Genomic DNA, 18,997 nt, shown 5'->3' on the forward strand with positions numbered 1-18,997 from the left:
GCCCAAGTACTTGAGCCTTCACCACTGCCTCCCAGGGTATGTTAGCAGGAAACTGGATCAAATGCAGAAGTGCTGGGATTCAAACTGGCACTATGATATGGAATGTGGGCATCTTAAGCAGTGGCTTCACCCACTGTACCATAGCACCTGCCTTTTCAGAAAAGACTTTATAGAGAAGAATGGTTTCTGGGCAGGTTTTTAGGAAAGTTCTCCTGTAATAAAGTTCATTAAAGGAAAGGCCTAAGGTTTGCAGACTTAGAGGTTTTGATGGCCTTGCTGATGATAGATTCCTAAACATTTGCTCTTGTCTCTTAGCAGAATGAGGTTTTAATTGGGCATGTTTTTTTTCCTTCAGTTCACGGACATCGGGACCTTTGAGACAGTGTGGCAGGTCAAGTTCTACAATTACCACAAGCGAGACCACTGCCAGTGGGGAAGCCCCTTCTCTGTCATTGAGTACGAATGCAAGCCCAATGAGACACGCAGTCTCATGTGGGTGAACAAGGAGTCCTTCCTCTGAAGAGGGCGCTTCCTGTTGTTGCTGGACAATCTTGTCCGAAATCTATCCTCAGATCAACCAGCACAAGCCTTAAGGAAGGCACCCCACACCTTGGCAGCGTCCCATCTGGCACAGATGACCCGCTAGCCCCGATGATTGCGAAAGTGTAACTCCCCTCTGTTACAGTATTCCTGATGTAAAAGATCGTGATGTTCCACCCCTGAGAATGCTCCTGTCCGTGTTTTGTGCCAGTGTTCCTGCATCCATTCGTTCTTGGTCATGCTGTTGGTGGCTCTGGACTGGAGCTCAGCAGAACTGGAAGGCTTGTGCAGGACTTGAGGAGCCCACTGGATGACTGTGGTGTTGTTCAGGTTGAGTGATTCTTCTTTTTTTGTTCAATATGAAATTAAAAAAAAAAAAAAAGCAATGTGTGTGGGTCCTCCCCTGCCCCTGTCTAATGTAACATGTAGCCTGCAATGTGTGCCAGCTTCCAAAGCAGGCTTTGGGACAAGGTAATAGTTTGCAGCAAATGGGACTCAAAGGTAGTGTACCCCATAAGCAGCTCAGCTTCTACAGGGAAGGAAAATAAAAAAAAGAAAGGGCAAATACTCAATACTCTTTCAAGGAACATAAGATATTGGGCTCTGGCACAGTGGAAATGGGGAGAGAGCATCATGTGGACCATTGGTAAGCAAAGTGACAGGGATTTTAGGGTCACCTCTTGGCAAGCTACCATAGTGTTCGAACATGCATACTGATGATACCCTATACTTCCCTTCACTTGAAATTTGTAAAACTGTGTATGGAACTGCAACCAACTTTTGATATTTCTTAATAAAGGTATTGAAAATCGTGCCCCGACTTGCATTCTTAATTTGGGCAACAACAAGTGGATCTGTACACCAGGCTAAATCATCTCAAATCTCTGCTGTATTATGAGGGGGATAAACCTGCAGTGGAATGGGCATACCTATTCATGGATCCATTTCAGCTACTTAACAGGAGAATTCCAGCCAGGTGTTAAGTGGCTAGTGCAGGGGCTGGCTTAGACTCCTGCCACCCATGTGAGAGACCCAGATAGAGTTCCTGGCTCCTGGCTTTGCTCTGGCCCAGCTTTGGCCATTGAGGCCATTTGGGGATGAACTGGCAAATTAAAGATATTCTCTCTCTCTCACACCATCTCTCAAATAAATAAAATAATAAAAATAAAATAATAATAAAATGGCTAGTATAGGCTAAAGCTCAAAGTAGTTAGGCAAAAACTGCTTCTGTCTCTCCTTACTCCATTCCTCTTTTGGTGTTGACCACACTGCCATTAGTCCACTCTACCTCAACAGTAGAAGGGCAAATGTGGCAACAGTGCATGCATACCAAGATTGAGACCTTGCCTGCTCCCTACGAATTACAAGATACCTAGCACAAAGCTTGCGCTCCATACAGTTTGAGTAGGGATTCCACAAGAAGAAAAGAACTTCCTCTGGGAAAGCACATACTAATTTGCAATGATACTGTAATATTCATTTAGGTAGCAGAAATTCTATTACATTGGGAAAAGTTAGTTTTTTTTTTTTCAATCTGTAAATGCTTCAGGTAAGAATATGGAAGATTATGGAAGGGGCATATTCTACAGAGTCAGCTCATTGCAAAGCTGTTTGGAAGGCTGGCACTCCAAACCCTTTCCACCTGTCCTCTTGTAAGTAGTTTGCCTGCAATGAGTCTGCACTGCCACCAGGGAACAGCAATGCCTTGGCTTTGGACTAACCTTGAATAGTATTAAAACACATTTCTCACTAGCCTGTTTTTTAAAAAATAATGATGTCTCTTATTTTCTATTACAGTTGCCAAAAATAGGCACTAATCCATTCCTAATTACTGTATTTTAGGAACCAACACTCAATTATTTGAACAGACTTGGAAATACTTAAAACAGTGAATTTACTGCAAGGGCTGAAGTCTTCTTCCAGAATAGCCAATAGCAATGCAGTGATTAGAAGGTGGACAAAGGTGAGAAGCAGCCATTTGAATTGAAGTATCTGATTAGTAAATACTGTCATCTGTAAGGCAACTGGTTTCCAGCTAGCCGTTCATCTCTCAGAGCTTTAGCATTTGTTCCAAGCAGGGAAGCAGGCGCATGACTTCTGCAGAATTCTACACTTCAGAAGAATGATTAACTGGAGACTTTACTTGGCACTTAAAGTAGTCAAGGCAGGGTTGGAAAAAAGGGGGCCTGGACGGGAAGCTGGGGTGTGTTACCATCCAGGCTGAATCTAAGTGGGGACTTCACGTTTCTCTATTCCAGTGTGCTTGTCTCTGAAACAAGGAGCTACACTAGCAGTTTCTAAAACACTTTAAAATGTATGGCTTAAATCTCAACTTTGTCCTCTTTAAAATAAACACACAACTATGTGTGTCCCTATGTATGCATTCCCTTGGGGCCAGGGAATGGGGAAGAGATGGAGATGAAGTCACAGGGTGTCTTAGCAGTGAATCTGCCACGTGAAGTGAGCTCTCCTGGCATATTCTGTTCTACTTACGATTGGGCTCAAGCCCAGTCTCTCTAGCCACTTCTCACATAGCTCTCCTCCTACTCCAAAATTTGAGTGCTCAGCTATATCAAGCTGCTGAGTCGTAACTTTGTCCCTCAGCCATCTGGAAGGGCTATTTTTACACAAGTTGTAGCCATGTCTCTCTACTTCCAAGCATCAGATGGAGACCCAAGGGGCTGGAGGAACTAAGCTGTCCTTCTAATCATGATGATGACTAAAACACTTCTGAACAGGTGGGAGAGGAGAAATGCCTTGAATTTATATTTTGTGACACCTCACTTATTGAAAAGTCACTTATCCAGCCATCCAAACTATGCAGATCACAGGGGGGAAGAGAAGACATGCCAAAAAGTAAAGATCCCTGTCACAGATGTCACAAAGTGCATTCACTGAAGGCCCAAGTCCTCTCTCAAGGCACCCTGGCTCCTGTTTTATACAGAGCTCTCACACACGGGATGATCTCGTGTCTAGCCCTTGGGACTCTGAAAGCTGAATAATTAGAGAAGAAAAGGCAACTGAGAGAAGAGGATATAGTGAAAAAAAATTTTTTCACAGAGAGGGAGGACAAAGGAAAAATGCAAAAAGAAAGTCAGTCAAAAAGTGTAATGGAGGAGAAGGGCCCTCTCACAGCAGGGCACAATCCTGTCCTAACCCTCAGTCATTTCAGTACATGTCAGACAACAGCCAATACATGTCAACATGGCCTGGACTCCTTTAGGAAGATGATGTAGGATCCTCAGTTAAGTATCATGCTTCAGTGTTAAAAATTTTGTATTGGGAACAAAACACCCGAATTCAAATTCCTTAATAGCTGTGTGATCCTAAGCAAATCACTTAATGACCCTCTGCCTCAACATTCTTGCTTAGGAAATAGCCATAATAATAGCACTTACCCTGCAGAGTGGTTTTGATGGTTATACAAGCTAACGTATATAGCTACCTTTAGAACAGTGCTTGGAACATAACATCATTACTTGGTACACTTTGTTTAAAAAAGACAGAAAGGGAGGAATATATTTTCCAAGAAAACTGAAAAAAATGCCATGAGCCTCTTCAAGAAATAATACTTATTTTCCATGCATGAATTTGAAATAATGGCCAGATATTATACTCTTTTTACACCTCCACCTCAAGAGTACAATGCATATGGTGATAACATTTGTAATTATTGAAAAATAAATCATTTGAAGCAGTATTCAGTCAGCCCTCCATATCCACGAGTTCTGCACCTGAGGCTTCAACCAACTGAGGATCACAAACATTCAAAGAACAAAATTGAGTCTGAAATGAACACGTGCACATATTGTTCTTGTCATTATTCCCTAAACATTGCATCGCCTTTGCATTGTATTCAACACCAGAAGTCATTTAGGGGCTGGCACTGTGGCATAGAGGATAAAGCTGCCACCTGTAGTGCTGCCATCCCATATGGGCACCAGTTCGTTTCCTGGCTGCTCCACTTCTGATCCAGCTCTCTGGTATGGCCTGGGAAAGCAGCAGAAGATGGCTCAAGTCCTTGAGCCCCTGCACCTGCATGGGAGACCTGGGAAGAAGCTCCTATTTCCTGGCTTTAGATCGGCGCAGCTCTGGCCATTGCGGCCATTTGGGGAGTGAACCAGCAGATGGAAGACCTTTCTCTCTGTGTCTCTCCCTCTCTCTGTATATAACTCTGCTTCTCAAATATATAAATAAACCTTAAAAAAATAAAAGGAGTCATTTAGAGAAGCGTTAAAGTGCACAGGTGATATGCAAACATGATGCAGCTTATTTAAGGGAGCTGAGCATCCATGGACTTTGGTATCTGCAGGCGTTCTGGAACCCATTTCCCATGGATGCCGAAGGATGACTGTATTTTAAAATATGCTATGGGGCAGGTAAGACCACCACCTTTGGTGCCAGCATCCCGTATGTTTGCCTGTACGAGTCCCGGTTGTTCCACTTCTCACCCAGCTCTCTGCTATGGCCTGGGAAAGCAGCAGAAGATGGCCTGAGGCCTTGGGTCCCTACACCCACATGGGAGACCCGGAGGAAGCTCGAGGCTCCTGGCTCCTGGCTTTGGATCAGCATAGCTCCAGCTGTTGCAGCCAACTGGGGAGTGAACCAACAGATGGAAGACCTCCCTCTCTCCCTCTCTCTCTCTCTGCCTCTCCTTTCTGTGTAACTCTGACTTTCAAATAAATAAATCTTTACAAAGAAAGAAGATATGCTAGTGTTTTTCTCCACACACGGACTACATAGTCTCTTCTCATGAAGACCCAGTTTTGAATAATATGCAAATTTCAGGGCACCACCAGAGTACTTAAGATTTGGTAAAGACCGGAAATGTCAAAATTTCGACCTGTTATTTCCTCTACTCCTCTTCCCCCTGTGAGGGAGGCAGTGCATGTCATAGCTCCTTTTTACAGAGGAAAGGCAAGTCTCAGAGGTTGAAAATTAAGGCTCCACTTTAAACATGATTTTGTAAGAAACGATTTTGATGACCAGTTTTCTCATGTATGAGGTGGTGCTAAGAATCTCGACATCACAGAGCCTGTTGGGATTCAGTGACATAGCACATGTTTTTCTCCTCCCCATCACCTTCCTCTTGACAAATCCATTTCCTCTAAAATCACATCAACATGGGCCCACCTCCTGCAGTGCTTGCTTGTAACCTAATGGCTTTGCCTTAATTTGTGTAAAACCTAGTAGATCACTGGCTTTTCACAAAGAAAATTACTGTGGATATATTAAAAATATGAACAATGTCAAAATTGTTCCCAACAAACAGAAGTATTCAGTTTCTGGAAACTCACTTAGCTATAGTACAGGAGTCCTCAGTTATTCGCAGGCATATATTCTGAGATCCCAGTGGTGCCACGAATAGTAGAGAACCACGAATAGTAGAAAACCCTGTACTTTTGAATACTATGTTTTTTCCTAGACATACAGACCAATGATAAAGTTTAACTTATAAATTAGATATGGTAAGAGAGAACAAAGATAATCATAAAATAAAACAACTATAACATATTGTAACAAAAGAGATTTCATTGTGCCACTCAGAATGGTGCACAATTAAAACTTGTGAATTTTTTATTTCTGGGACTCTCCATTTAATATCTTGAGACCACAGTTGCTTGCAGGAAAGTGAAAGTATGGAAAGCAAAACCACAGGTAAGGGGATGATTACATAGCAAATTACTTAAAGATGAACTTTTCTCTTAGAAGTCAGATTAACTACTATGACAGCACTGGATAAAACGAATCCGTTTTTCCTTAACAAACAGGCTATGCAATTCCTCACTTGCTAACAAATGAAAAATACAATGCTGTTTTTGGTCCTGGATGGACAGGCACGCCACAGTGAATTTCTTACTCCCCTTCAGATGTTCCAGGCCTGCACAGCTTCCTTGCCACTGCACAGCCTGTTCCCTCTGCTGAGAATGCTCTGCTCTGTTTCCTACCTAGCAATTGCCTCCCAGTGCCAGCTTAAATGTCACCTCCACTACGAAGTTCTTCCTAACTCCTCTCAAAAGTTGAGTCGAGTGACTTTGAAATATTGTTTATCAAACATTTTCTTTCATTACCCCACTTCTTGTAAGGCTTCATCAGCCTTCCTCCATCTAACTTCTGCGTTTCTTAAGTTCTCTGGATGGCTTCCACATCTCACTGTCTCAGTGAAAATGAGCTGACTCAATAAAAAGGTGATGGGATTCTAGAAAGAGCTGGCTGGCTGGCTGGCTGGCTGGCTGCAACACCAGCCAGAAAGAAGTTTGGAATATATTAGCCCTTAGCAGGTTAGCTCGCCTTCTCCTTTAAAGGAGATGTAGGAAGATAAAGAATAAGTTTCTGTCATTGCTGCTGGTGTTGGCCTTCTCATGTTAGTGTCCTTACTGATGATGATGGTACGAAGGGCCAGCGTCCCTTGAAGGGGTTTATGAAGTCATTTGTTTACATCAGGCTGATCACTTGAGCTGCTCACCAAATGTTTCCAGTCCTCCCTCCTTAGGCACGTGATAGGACTGCACCTCCACGACCTGGGGTGGGGCCATGTGTGGGCAGCTCTGGCCAATGGACTGAGAAGCGGCATCTGTCACCTCCAGGTTGAAACGGCTGACTGTGCAATTCACTGCCAGGCTCGCTTTCTCATTGCCATGGCAACCAGCCACTTTCAGGAGGATCCGTGGCCCTGTGCCCTGGAGGGAAAATGTGGAGCAGAAGCCCAGCCAACTTTTGCTAGGCCTGTGGCATAAGTGCAAACTAAATTTTTCTCCCATCATGGAAAATGTTGAAATATACAGAAAAATTGAAGTACTCGTACCACATGACTTCACATATCTATCACCTTAATTTCACAATCAGCATTTGCTATATTTGCTTTATCACTATTTGTCCCTTTCAGCTGCATCAATCCATCTGTTGTTATTTGGACGAATGAGGCACTGCAGTATTGTACACCGTCACTAAGGTTTGGGGTTTATTAATTACTGCAGCATAACCCTGCCTTTCCTGGTTGACTACACTGGGCAATCTGGACTGCTCCTCTCCTTTTCCCTGAAGTGAAACTACTCCATAAAGCAAAAAGTCATTGTTTTAACTTAGTTCTGAGAAGCCATTTCCTGCCAGGGAAAGTTAAAAGCCACAGGCTGGATTAGAAGAAGGATTAAATCATCTTTTTATTCTCATGGTCTGAAAAAAGATAAACTCTGGGGTTCTATTTGGAAGGAGAAAGATGGATTACATGAAGGCAGGAAAGGTAACATTACCATTCTTTGAGCACCTGTTGGGTGGTGGACATTTTAAACATACCATCAAATCCTCCAAGCCACCCTATAAGTTATCTATGATTTCCACTGTTAAAATGAAACAAGTAAGCTCAGAGGGCAGAGGCTGTCTGTCCAGGTTCACGTGGTTTGTATGAGTGGAAGAGGCAAAATGAAAACTCAAATCATTATGATTCCAACATGCATACCCTCCTCTAGCAGCCAATGGCAGCTCTAAGAGCTGACAGGGCCATCCTGAGAGATGCCATGGCCCAAGAGGTAAGAACAGTGACAGTGGCAACCTCTCTCCTTGCTTGAATCAGAAGTCAAAAACGTCAAAATTATTTGGAGAGAATATTTTTAATGTCCTAAAAAGTTCAACAAACCCACTATACACAGTAGCATCATGAATTTTCCAAAGTAAACAGCTGGCTTTTCCTTTATCAGAGAGTCACTCTCTCTGACAAAAACATATATTGTCAAATACTAAACCATTTTTCCGGTTCAAATCCCAGTTGAGGTCTTGATCTTTGCTGAGCTTATCCTTCAGATTGTGTTTTGGTGTGAAGTAGATAAATGTGTGTGAATGTGTGTGGGGTACTTGGCTTCCTTCAATCTGATGATTACACCTTGAAATGTAATTAATATGACCACATCAAGAGCTATTTTCAGAAGTTTCATGGCCACAGTTTTATGATTCTTAATTCATATTAGATATGCCCCCAAATAATAGGTTTGATGGATATAATTTTAAGACATTAGGTTCCAGAGCATATGTTTAGCTTGGTAGTTAAGATGCCAATCAGCCCACATTAGAGTGCCTGGGTTTGATGCCTGGCTCTGGCTCCTGTCTCATGTTCCTGCCAAGACAGGCCTTGGAAGGCAGTAGTGATGGCTCAAGTAACAGGGTCCCTGCCACTCTAGTGGGATCCCTGGATTGAGTACCTGCTCCTGGCTTCTGCCCCGGCCCAGCCCTGGCCAGTGAATGGGAGCACATGCACTCTCTCTCTTCCTTCCTATGTCTCTCTGCCTTTTGAATAAATTTTTTTTAAAGATTTATTTATTTATTTGAAAGAGTTATAGAGAGAGGGAGAGGGAGAGGGAGAGGGAGAGGGAGAGGGAGAGGGAGAGGGAGAGGGAGAGGGAGAGGTCTTCCATCCAATGGTTCACTCCCCAATTGGCCACAATGGCTGGAGCTGCACCGATCTGAAGCCAGGAGCCAGGAGCTTCTTCCGGGTCTCCCACGTGGGTGCAGGGGCCCAAGGACTTGGGCCATCTTCTGCTGCTTTCCCAGGCCATAGCAGAGAGCTGAATCTGAAGTGGAGCAGCCGGGTCTTGAACCAATGCCCATATGGGATGCCGGCGCTTCAAGCCAGGGCTTTAACCCACTGCACCACAGCGCCGGCCCCTTACATAAATATTTTAAAACATCAGACTGTCATTCAGGTCCTGGATCTTTTCTGAGCTAGCTCTTGCATGGCTGGGTAGGAGGGAACAGCTTAGCCAAATTTGACAGAGAAGACAACCTAAGCACCAATTTAGGGCTGGTATTATGGGAATTTATCCTCACTCTATAGCAGTAATCCAACATTAAACGATAAATTCCTCCAGATAATTGCATACAGGCTATCTTTCTTAACTTACCTATGGAGTTTAACCTTTCCCTGGAGGTTTTTATGAAATTAAGGCTTTCAAATAAAGCTTGCATTCACTCATGGGGGTAGCATGAGGGGTGATGGAACTCTTCTGTAACCTGGTAATGGCAAGGGTTGCGTGAATCTGAACAAGTAGTAAAGCTCATAGAGCTATACATGCACACGGAGCTAACTTTACTGTTGGTTTACTTAAAAACAAACAAACGTGAAAACACCAGGCAAAGTGGCCCATGAGGCAAGGAATCAAGCTCCAAGGTTAGATTATCTTATAGGTAGCAAGTTAGATACAAGGCGAGTTAGGTACAAAGTGAGTGCAAACAGAAGAGCACCACTGCCAGCAGTGGAGAGCGGGCTCATGTGCTAGAGAACTCTCGACCCTGAAGCCCAAAGCAATAGGGTTTTTAAAGGCAAAAACCACAAAATCGGGAGGAAAATACATGGTTGCTACGATCAGGGGGAACACATGGTTACTGGGGTCAAGCTAACCTAAAGCCTATGTGAAAATAATATCAATTATTATCTTAACATTACCAGTTACTATCTTAATCTTGACATTAATCCAGGTATTGCCCTAAATCATATGCAGGACATGGACAAATTACAATCTTATCATTAACCCAGGTGTAGCCTGTTTTTAAGCTTGAGCAATCATTTTAGGGGGTTTCTATGCTTTGCCAAGTGTGATGCAGGTTGCCAAGTGTGATGCAGGGGACTGCTATTGTCTGAATGCTTTAGATCACAGTTTCAGACCAGAATCTCGTGGTGGGGGCGGGGTGGGGAATGCTTTCTCAAGATGGAGTCTCAGGTGATCCAAAATGGAGTCTCTACTGTCAAAGTGTTACTTCAAGCTAACACAGTATCACGGAATATTCCCAAGGGGCAGACTACTAGAGACACTCCCCAAGGGGTAGCTGCCAGGTGGTCCCCTCCTCTTTCCTTCAGAGGGTCTGTTTTGAGTACTGTGTATATTGCTTTGGCCGTGTAGGGTGCCTTTATCAACTCTGGAGTCAGGGAGCTGAAAACTTGGTATGCTGATGATTGAGAAGGCAGAACGTGGCAAATGTGGAGTGTGAGAAGTAGATACCCAAATCCAAAACAGGGTTAACTCAATTGGGTTAACCTCACTGGATCTGAGGAATCAGAGTCTGCAGGAACATGCAAGATGAAGAGCCCATAGGGGGGCTCACCAGGAGGCAAGTTACAGGAATGAGGAGCCATGGTGAGGACAGGCATATACAGGTGGCTAAGGTTGGCACCCTGAACCTCTGGGAGAGCCAGGTGGACATCTGCTGCCTAGAGGCTCAGCCTCCTGAACCACAGCCCAGTCTATGTTTACCACAGTGTCTGCAAAATCCCTTGGATTAATTACAGGGTGGCTTTGCTTTGGCTACTGTGGTCCTTGGCAGTTCTGCACTGTCTAGAACCTGTGAATCTTTTTGGAGTTTAACTATCTTGGGAGGAAAACTGTCTGAGCAGACTTGAAGGCAGGGGTGGAAGCCACCTGCTGAAGACAATAATGAGCATTTGGCAGGGTGGGTGGGGAAAATGAGACACAGCAGAGGGGAGAGGGCTGGGAAGGAGCCCACTCTCTCCTGCCTGCATCTGGTGCCCCAGGAGCTGCTCTTGAGCAATGCCTCTCTAACGAGTTGGCGTGAACTTGTACTTGTTCCTCCCTCAGGGAAGGAGGGAAGACAGGCTTGAAGCTGCTAAAATGCTTGGAGAATCTCCAAAGAGAAGCTTGACACAAATGCAACACTCTAATGAAAACAGCTTGGGCCTGGCTAAATAGTGACTATTTTAACTAAACAAGCACATGGGAGTCGATGACAATTGTCCTGAAAAAGAAGCAGTACAGCCCTTGTACACAGAATTTGATGCTTTAGAGTCTTGTTGGTATTCACTTCACTGTGGTTTTCTCAGACCTAGGCTGGTATCTATTTAATCCCAGCAGTGCTGAGAACAACCACCTTCAGGGACTGCCTATGGACATAAACACCTTCTTCAGCCTACACCACCTCCAAGAACAATGTTCTTTGCCTTGCAAAAATTATTTGCTGGTTGGGGGGGAATTTGCTTAGCCTTATGGGGAGGGCATCTCTCCAGCCATTGGAATGATCTGGAATGCCTGTGAAAAGGTAGATTCCTAAGCTCACCTAAATCAATGTCCCACAGAGAGTAAGTCCAGAGCATCTGCATGTTATGAAGCACTTTAGGTGATTTTTGTACTAAAATTTAGAAAACACTGCCCTAGAGTTTATTCATCGCAGTCCTTTTTTATGTTCATGTATTCATTCAACAAACATTCTTGTGCCAAGTACTCTGGATGCAGGAAATGGTAATGGGAGTGTAATGAAAAGTAATCAAAATGCCCATTGTCAAATAATGATGACTAAATATGATAAAGGCTATACTAGAAGGGGACAGTGAAATATATGAAAGCATAGAGGAGGAGCCTGTAGGAGTTGGAGGTAGCTTCATCTATGACATCTGAGCTGCCTCTTGGGGAATGAGTAGAATCTAATCAGGACAAGACAGAAAGCATATTTTAGGGGTACACGAGGTACTGCAGGGCACTGGCCTACAAAGTCATGCCATCCACTCTGGAAGCCACGATTCTGTGTGGCTGGAGCACTGGGAAGAGTGGAGGAGGAAACAGGCACGGGCTGGGGCCAGACTATGAAAAGCTTTGTACACACACACAGCGTAGGCTTAGCTCTGCAGAAAGTGGGAACTAGAGGAATTTTTTAAGCACAGAGAGACAGAAGGATATTTGTGTTACAGAGAAATCTTCCTGGTGGCAGTTTGGAGGCAGGGAGATGGGTACAGAAGCTTCTGCGATGGTGAGAGGGAGGGGGCTGTATTGAGGTAAACGAGAAGTCTCTGTGGTGAAGTCCGTGACTGTGAGAAGACAAGAGAGAAGGGCAAGGCACGGATGCCGGCTACGGATTGCCAGCTTAGGCCACAGGATGGGGAGGTAGGAGGACCATCGCTCAGGAGAGAGAACAATCAGGCAAAGCAAGTGATCGTGGCTAGTCTGAGTCAAGAAGCTCACACAGAGGCAACATTTCCAACATTCACATAACCCTTCCTGCTCAGAATTTGAAAGCGGATCTGATGCTTGAGCTTGCAAGCAAATCCTAGTGCCCATTAGTGTGGTTTCTACTGTGTTAGGAAACAGGTGTGAAGATATTTGTTAGGTGGAAAACATAATCCCATACCATGTAGTATTATTCAATTTATCTTTTTAAAAACTAAGTGCAGAGAGAGAAGGAGAGAAAGACTGAGGTTTGAGGAAATTCGTAGGAAAGGCAGGGCCACTGCTAAGGAAGAAGAGTGGAATTGCAAGACTGAATCAGAGGGCTCTTGACAATTTTCTCCAAATTCTTGTATGTTTCTCAATTGTTAATGGTTGACATATTGCTTTTGTATTTTTTAAAGCAATTTTAAAAAGATGCTTACACATCTTCTTGGCTACCACTAGGTGGTACTAGCAGCAGGACAGATTGGATGGCCTGTAAGCCTCCTGCATTCATCCCTGACACCTGCGCATGCATCTAACTTTAGACACCTGTGTGTGGGGCTAACTTCTTAACTCAACACGGAGAAAGCAAATGACTTTTCCAGTTATTCTTAACATACATCGTCATGGTTTAGGAATCAAGGTCCCCAGATGTCTCTTTTCTTCCCCCATAGTTATGAGACACAGGATTTCCTATTGAATTAATAACAAAAAGTTTACAAGTAAAAAATGTTGTTCCTGCCTCAATCTGCCCTACACAGTTCAGTTCACATATATCCAGATTCATCTCAGACTTTCCCAAGCCAAATCTTCATCGGATGCTTAATGATAACTGAACTCTTCTCTGGGTGGCCCTGTCACCTGAGCTTCCTCAATTCCAGTGCCAGGCTTTCTTTTCCAATTATTTACTGTTAATTCTCTTTCATCACCTCTGTTACCATGAGCAGGAAGCAGATGTGTTACCCCTCATCCTCTTTACACGCGTGTCCAAGTCTACCACAAGGCATTATAATGTAGCATCTGTCATTTCACTTCTAGGGTATTCTTCCTTTCAAGCAGGAATTATCTCCTTCCAGATCATTGTGTGGTCTAAACTAGCTACTGTGTTGTCCCTTGCTCTAAAACAACACTTCTTTCCAAAACCAAGTGCCTGGGGTTTCCAATCCTTAGCACAGCCCGGGAGGGATGAAGAGGAAACACTCACATGCTCTCTTCAGGACACTCACCAGGGCAGCCTAATAAGTTACTCAGTCCCCAAGGATGTGAAGACAGAAGGTATATGCAGGGATTGTGCTCTGGCTAAGGCATGCTCCGGGTTGTAGTCCTCACTGAACATGCATGATTCATCCCACTCTTCCCTGCTACCCCTACACTCCCAGCAGGGGAAGTTTGCTGTGTAAATCTTTGGGTCAAATCGAAGAGCTTGACCAAGGTTATAGAGTTGTACTTGACCCTCCCACCTGACCAATGGAGCTACCAATAAATACGAGGGAAGAGAGTTAGGAACACTCTATACAGAGGTTAGATATTAATGGATATTAGCCACTATCCATTAATAATCACAATAAAGACTACAGTTTATTTGAATTCTGGCTATATGTTTACATATATACACAACACATACACACACACTTTGAATATTTTATTTTACTTCCTCCATCACTCTGTAAAGTAACATTATTGTTCCCATTTTACAAATATGAAAACAGACTTGGAATTGTTCAAGTGACAGACACAAGTGCATCTATTTTTCAGTTTATATTCTTCATTCCTGTCCTATTCTTTTTTTTTTTTTTTTTGACAGGCAGAGTGGACAGTGAGAGAGAGAGACAGAAAGAAAGGTCTTCCTTTTCCGTTGGTTCACCCTCCAATGGCCGCCGTGGCCGGCACGCTGCGGCCGGCGCACCGCACTGATCCGATGGCAGGAGCCAGGTACTTCTCCTGGTCTCCCATGGGGTGCAGGGCCCAAGCACTTGGGCCATCCTCCACTGCACTCCCTGGCCGCCAAAGCAGAGAGCTGGCCTAGAAGAGGGGCAACCGGGACAGAATCCAGCGCCCCGACCAGGACTAGAACCCGGTGTGCCAGCGTTGCAAGGTGGAGGATTAGCCTAGTGAGCCGCGGCGCTGGCCGCCTGTCCTATTCTTAAGACAGTTAAGGGCTCTGATGCTTCAGAGATTTCTTCACATAATACTAAGGACCTGGATTTTTTCCTCCTCCCTGTCCCTTAATAAGACACAAGGTCAAGGCAAGAAAGTACAGGGAAGCTACCCGTGTGCTTTGTGCTGATGTTCAGACCCAGTTATGTGTCTTTAAAAGCAACAACTATGCTTTTTGATCTCGTTGCCTCCCGCAGCACCTCCCAGTCTTCCAAACACAGCAGAGTCTCAATACTCTGCTACTGCAGTGACTGCTCACATGTGGGGTGAAAAAGATTAATGATGGGATAAGTCAAAGTTTGCATTTCTCTGGGAGTCAAATTTGTTTTTACCCTCTGTCTCTCCTTACCATGAATCCTTGAAAATTAAATGCCAATAGCTCTCCAAATTGACATATTATTTTATTAGATGACTCTAACTTTATTAAATGAATCAAATTTTATTGTTTTAAGAAAAACTAATCAAGAGAGACTGGCTGAAAGCAGTAAACAAGGAAAAATATCACAACCTTCTCTTTCCTTGGAATGCTGAGCTGGAACTCATTTTTAAGATATCATTAGACAAGGACTTCTGTGACTTAAGAGCCTGATTTATAATCATCTTTTTTTTTCAAAGCAGTTTCATTTATTTTTCTTTGCTACCCCTGGATGAACCTGGCTCTGCTTCTCCAAATTCAATGATGTCAGGTCAGCAGGGAGCAAATTCGAGACTGTACAATTCCCCTAAGTTATTAGTAAGGCAGATCTTTTTATCCCTATGGTCCAAGTTCAGCTCTAAAGGGTGTGTTTTCTTTCTGATATATGTGGTTATTGCCTATTAACAGTAATGGGTGTATGCATGAAGGTGCAGAAGATTCAATGCCCCTAATATCTGCCCAAGCATGAATGTTCGTTGGCACCATCCTCCCCTGTTAAGATAAATGTTGGTACCTGAATAAAATCCAAAACAATGAAATGCCAACCCATTTTGCTTCTACCTCTGTCATCTGAAGTATGTGGCTTTTTAAAATGGTTTCCTTTCTTCCAAGTTCAACACCAGGCCTGGAAAGCCCTGGTAACAACTCTATGAGGCAGATGATGAGACATTTCTGAACAGTTTTTCTGTGCCCAAGCACCACACAACTTGTTCTGGGGAATGAGATATACCTGGTACTAATGTTCTAGTCTGAAATGCTAGCATTCTAGTCTCCAGTTGACTTGATCAGTATCAGAACTCTGATAGCATGAAATGAAAAACAGGTGTGAAAAAAGGAGGCCTGAAATATGAATAACAAAGTATTCAAGATGAGACAGCCAGTTCAGGAGGGCTGGCTGCACTCGCCTGTGAGGTGTGAACCAATGCCAAGTCAGCCAAAGAGAGAGGCAGCCTTGTTTGTGTAGCCCTTGATAGGCCCCAGAGGGACAAGAAACAGCTGAATTAAAAAGTCCTGCATATCTTCTCCTTAGGTCCTTTATTCGACGTAATGCATGACTTAGGAAATCTCCAAGATGTGATGATGGTCAGAACGCTAATCTGCCAAGTCTCTTAAGAGGTATTGTGACAGCTCTGATACTGTTAACAGAACTATCAGTAGCAGCAATGGCATTTAGCATATTTTTAAGCTCACTAATTTCTCACAGGAAGTTCTGATGTGTATAAACTTTCTCTTGAAAAAGAAGTGGGGAATAATGTGATTAACAGTAAGATGAAGACTCCTTCATTTCTTTTGAAATTATTTTTAAGGACATAACTCACCTCCTTTGAGTCTAAACCCACAAAACACAAAAAGTCAACTCGTGGTTATCTTTTCAATACTATTGGCCTCAATTCCTGGCTCAGGAAAAAATATAAAGCAGTTCAACTGGTTTTGTCTTGTTTGAGAATCTAAAATTAAGATCTCAAGAGTTATTCAACTTTCACCCAGAAACAGGAAAGAATATGGTCTTTCAGAAATAGTCACAAGGACAATTTTCTAAATGTGTGGACTTTTTAAACTTGATAAATACCAATCTAAAAAAGTGGATTTTTTAAAGTTCTTTAAAATGTCTTTCTCTAGTTGCAACTGGAAACTTTAGGATTTATTCTCATCTTTCAGTTACTGGCATGTCATAAGCTACTTTAGGGAATGACTACCTAAATTACTATATCCATAAATATTCTAGTGGAAAAACACTTACAAGGCTCATTTTCAGTACCTCAAAGTTGAAATCACCTCATGAAACCAGATTTGATTCTATTTTTCTCTGTTACAGTCAACTGTTTCAAGGTGTTATTTTAGACATCACAACTCCAAAAAAATATAGCTTATGTGGACACTAAATAAGCCAATATTGTAGTTTATTATAGGGAAAAAAGCTGCCCAATGGTGATGAATTCCATTTTTCATACTCTCCAGTACAGTCAAGTAGCCTCTAGCATTTACTATTGGTTAGAAAAGGTGACATTTTGGAAAATAAAACCTGGACAAATATATGTTATGCTGGCTCTTGATACATTTCATCTTTCTGTATTTGTTATATCATAAATCATACGCCAGCTGTCAACTCTAGTTTTTGAAGAAAAAAAGCACTTGATGTTTACTTTCCAGACTTAACTGAGTTAAAGTCAACACAGCTAATTTGTGCTCATTTCTGGGGTTCTTCTAATTACAAATTACTTGATTCACTGAGTAAATGTGCTATGTAAGCTGAATGAAAGCTTGAGTAAGTAAAGTTGTCTGTATGCTATGCTTTCTAACACATGATGTTTTATACTAGTCAATTGCTGAACTATGCTGTGGGGAGTACTGTGTTTCAGCCATTAAGTCTTGAGCACCCAGGGTTGGCACCAGGGAAGAAATCACAAAATACCTTATAGGATATAAAAGTAAAGCCACAATAAACAAAAAATCACTTATCTTCTTTAGGGGAAATCCATTTTATTTTCCATGTTGCTTTCAGCATTCATTGTTCTTTTTAAATTCCATTTTTAATCCCTCTATATGAACAACTGGAAGTTTACCAAGTTTAGATTTAAAAGATTGAAGTGCTGACATTACCAACAAATAATTTTCATTTGCAGTCCTGGAAAGGAATAACTAACATGTTAGGGGCTCTCAGTAGTACACATAACCCACCTCTCCCTCCAAATATATGTTCTCTAAAGAAAAGTAAAAATGTTACACAGCTCTTTAACTGCAAACAGACAGGGCTCAGATTCCAACCTCCTGAGTTCCATTTTCTGACTGAATAACTTCTGTCCCACCACCCCAGGGTGAGTTGCTGGGTCTCATGGATCTTAGACTCCATGCCTATTAAAACAGGAGGAGGGGAAGGTGGCTTTTACCACAAGAGTGCTGGTAAATTAATTAGTATGTATTATTGTTCCATTAAAATCCTCAGGTGATATATAACTTACCATTTATAGGACATGGGATCTTTGCTTAAAATTTGAAAACAGTCCTTGGTTTTTCATCACAAGCAAAAAATATAACAAATCTTTATACTTCAAACAGTAGGATTAATCCTAGGAACATTTTGGCTTTTCTAGGAACAATTATTTTCCTGGGGTGAAAATATTAGCATGTTTCAGAGCTTCTTTGCTCAGCTTTAGACCATGAATAGAGAAGCTTTTATTTGTAGTTGATATAAGCCAAAGGAAGAAAGTTTTACAAAAGTCATTTTAATAGCTTATTTTGTCATCTTTGGTGTTTCATTTATTTATTTTTGCTTATTTGAAAGGGAGAGAGAAAAATATTTCACCTTCTGGTTCACTTCCAAATGCCTGTAACATTCAGTATTGGGCTGGGCTATAACCAGGAGGCTGGGACTCCATCTGAGTCTTCAAGGTGGGTATCAGAACCAAAGTATGTGAGGGGCCGGTGCCGTGGCTCACTTGGTTAATCCTCTACCTGTGGCGTCGGCATCCCATATGGGCACTGGGTTCTAGTACCAGTTGCTCCTCTTCCAGTCCCGCTCTCCGCTGTGGCCCAGGAAGGCAGTGGAGGATGGCCCAAGTGCTTGGGCCCCTGCACCCACATGGGAGACCAGGAGGAAGCACCTGGCTCCTGGCTTCGGATCGGCACAGCACCAGCAGTAGTGGCCATTTGGGGAGTGAACCAACGGAAGGAAGACTTTTCTCTCTGTCTCTCTCTCTGTCTATAACTCTACCTGTCAAAAAAAAAAAAAAAAAAAAAAAAAAAAAAAAAAAAAAAAGAACCAAAGTATTTGAGACATCATTTAGTGGTGCTTTAAACTACTCATGGTTGAAGGGAAATCATTTCATCTTTTTATAACTGCTTAATTCTAGCATTTAGAAGCAACTGAAGAGGTCATGCGGTACATTTACCCCACCTACAGTAACAGCACTGAGCACCTGCTCTGCAAAGCAGCATTCTCATTTCCTAGATGTGAAAACCAAGG

General features: G+C 42.8%; 2 protein-coding genes across 6 annotated transcripts in view; one reads left to right on the forward strand and one right to left on the reverse strand.

Annotated features, from left to right (window-relative positions):
• PLEK (pleckstrin) overlaps window positions 1–18,997 on the reverse strand; it is a 133,683-nt gene that overhangs the window by 86,563 nt on the left and 28,123 nt on the right. The window lies entirely within an intron of this gene.
• PPP3R1 (protein phosphatase 3 regulatory subunit B, alpha) overlaps window positions 1–18,997 on the forward strand; it is a 159,516-nt gene that overhangs the window by 25,270 nt on the left and 115,249 nt on the right. Inside the window, exon 3 of one of the 2 annotated variants that reach the window (XM_002709827.5) lies at window positions 356–1,354. The exons of the other annotated variant lie outside the window; for it this stretch is intronic. Coding sequence (XP_002709873.1) covers window positions 356–520 — 165 coding nt within the window. The 3' untranslated portion in view covers window positions 521–1,354. Of the gene's footprint in view, window positions 1–355; window positions 1,355–18,997 lie in introns of those variants that run through there. 2 annotated transcript variants of the gene reach the window in all.

This window comes from Oryctolagus cuniculus, chromosome 2 (genome assembly GCF_964237555.1).
Source record: "Oryctolagus cuniculus chromosome 2, mOryCun1.1, whole genome shotgun sequence".
Classification (NCBI taxonomy): Eukaryota; Metazoa; Chordata; class Mammalia; order Lagomorpha; family Leporidae; genus Oryctolagus; species Oryctolagus cuniculus.